The sequence below is a fragment of the Bactrocera dorsalis genome, chromosome 2 (assembly GCF_023373825.1).
Source record: "Bactrocera dorsalis isolate Fly_Bdor chromosome 2, ASM2337382v1, whole genome shotgun sequence".
Classification (NCBI taxonomy): Eukaryota; Metazoa; Arthropoda; class Insecta; order Diptera; family Tephritidae; genus Bactrocera; species Bactrocera dorsalis.
Genome location: NC_064304.1, coordinates 28,276,401 through 28,278,689, shown reverse-complemented (window position 1 = coordinate 28,278,689; position 2,289 = coordinate 28,276,401). Strand labels below are relative to the sequence as shown.

Genomic DNA, 2,289 nt, shown 5'->3' with positions numbered 1-2,289 from the left:
ATAAGCCAAGTAAAAATGGAATGCCACCATTTTTTTCCTCTAAAGGTTATTCGGTGGCCTGCAACATTTTGGTCAAATCGATCCACACCCGACATAAATTTGTTGTATTGAGTTACAACGCACGGACGTGGAACTGGTATTTTCCTACGCAATTCTCTACTGTAGCGAGATGCTGTGGATTTTGGTTCGCCACTAAAACATGTTGATGCAAGGCAGACTACCGAGTTATCTACCCATTTAGTCAGATAAATTGACTCTTCTTTGATTTCCACGCTTTCGTAATATCCTCTTTGCTGTTTACGCAAATCCTTCTTATGTGGAATAGGACAACTTTTTGGAATTCGGTTTTCTCGAATTGTACCGGTAGCCTGGAAACCTCTTTTTTTCAAATAAATCATCAATGGTATTCCAGTGAAAAGATTGTCAAAGTAAAAGGATAACGGAAGTCCTTGCACCTCTTCCGAAAATTCGTCAATCATACACAAGAGTGGAGCTGCGCAAGTGCCAAAGCGTTCTTCATATTTAGGATTCACCCTCGGATTCTTACCTTGGTATATTTCAAAATTGATCATATATCCTCTAGGAGTGCAAAGAGACCAAGCTTTGTATCCGAACGAATTGGCTTTCCTTTTATGAACTGTTTACATCCATGGCGACCGAAATATGCAATCATACTTTCGTCATATGAGAGATTTTGTTCTGGGTGAAAGTTTTCAGTCATTTTGGCCTTTATATGGTCAGTCAGTGGGCGTAGTTTCCAAAGAGTGTCAAACCTGTCAGAACTAGCAGACGGTTCGTGCAATGCGGACTCGAAGTGCAGCATATAGTTGATTTCCTCAAAGCGGTTCCTTCGCATAGCATTGAAGACCATAACGTTTTGAACGTCATCATCGCAGCTCCACATGTCTCGAAAGGCTCCTGTAGAAGTGTAGCCAGTTACTATCAAAATTGCGATGAACACACGTAACTCTGAAAAATTTAGTGTTAAATATGAATATCATAAAATCAAAATAGAGATTACATCGTCATTACCATCTATAGTAAGTTCTTCGTATCGTTTCTGATGATGCGTAGCGTACAAATTCGAACATTTGCATATATGTTCAAGCAAGTCATCGCTGAAAAATTTCTCAAAAAGTTGATGAGGTCTAAGATCCCGACAATCTTCGAAATTTGTTTCAGGGAATATGGGAAGGACTGGTAATGAATTAGCGGTTTGCCAAGTATATTTGCTGTCTTTGTTAGCTGGTGGAAGTGGTACTCCAGTATTTGATTGAATTGGGCGACAAATTTTCTTGGACGAGCTCGGCAAACAATCGTCTAAAGTATCGTCATAAGGTTCCTCGTCATCAACATCCTCTAGTCTACAATCGTTAGTTTTCATTCGCGTACTATTTTCAAATACAATTTCACATCCGGCTTTAAGTTGTGCTGGGCATACATTGTCCGGAACTCCACCTTCATCCTCGCCATCATCTTCCCCACTTACATCCCTATCCTGATAAGGTGGCTCGATGTAGAGTGCCTGGATATTAGTAGGAACATCGTTTTCATCATCAGAACACAATTCCTCTGAAAATTCCAAGGCTTCTTGCAACGTTAGATATTCCAGTGGCCTAACCTGCCTGGCGTTGCCATATGGACACATGCACAGAAAAATGCAAAAAAAACGCATTCAAATATATTTTTTTTAGAAAAAAATCATTGAGAGTTATTTTATATTCCAATCACTACACAAAAACACAACTATCATAGCTCGACCGCGCGAATCTTCGATATCTTAGATATACTTACTTTTTAATTTCACGTTTTTCCCCACTCCACATTTTGTATACACTTTGCAATGCACTCACGACCACGAACCAAATATAACTGACGAGCAAATGAGTGCTGCCGAAAGCGCGATCAATTACGCAACAGCCACGTGCTAACAGATAACGGTATCTGCATTCTTTGGAATTTTGTGGACATATTAAGCAAGGCTATTGCGCGTTGCCATATGGCAACCACAGGGTGATTTGGGTTAATCAGTAATTATTCAATCGAGACATCAAAATTATTCGTCGCAGTTCTAGCGAAACCCTTTGTACAAATATTTAATTGTTATAGGTGATCTACATTAATTATTACTTATAGACTAAGTCGGAATATCAGGGAAAATGGTATGTCTGTGCGTTGAAAGTAGGTTGAATCGAGTCAATACTTTCCTTACTCTGTGAGGTACCTTAATGAATTTTAGGGAGCGTTTTGATAGTATATACATAGCATGTTAATAGTAAGTAGTATTGG

General features: G+C 39.1%; 1 protein-coding gene across 1 annotated transcript; it reads right to left on the bottom strand.

The window, feature by feature from the left end:
• Positions 1-568: 568 nt before the first annotated feature.
• Positions 569-1,873, bottom strand: LOC125776583 (piggyBac transposable element-derived protein 3-like). The gene is made up of 2 exons (XM_049449615.1): positions 1,033-1,873; positions 569-969 (listed from the first exon to the last, which is right to left on the bottom strand). The coding sequence occupies exons 1-2, from the start codon at positions 1,673-1,675 to the stop codon at positions 569-571; spliced, it is 1,044 nt and encodes a 347-aa protein (XP_049305572.1). The 5' UTR covers positions 1,676-1,873.
• Positions 1,874-2,289: the final 416 nt, after the last annotated feature.

Excerpts from the sequence above, each read along its gene's own strand:
- LOC125776583 (XM_049449615.1), bottom strand. The coding sequence starts at position 1,675 with ATGCGTTTTTTTTGCATTTTTCTGTGCATGTGTCCATATGGCAACGCC. Across the intron at positions 970-1,032 it reads CGAAGAACTTACTATAGATG|AGTTACGTGTGTTCATCGCA; the intron begins GTAATGACGATG and ends TAAATTTTTCAG.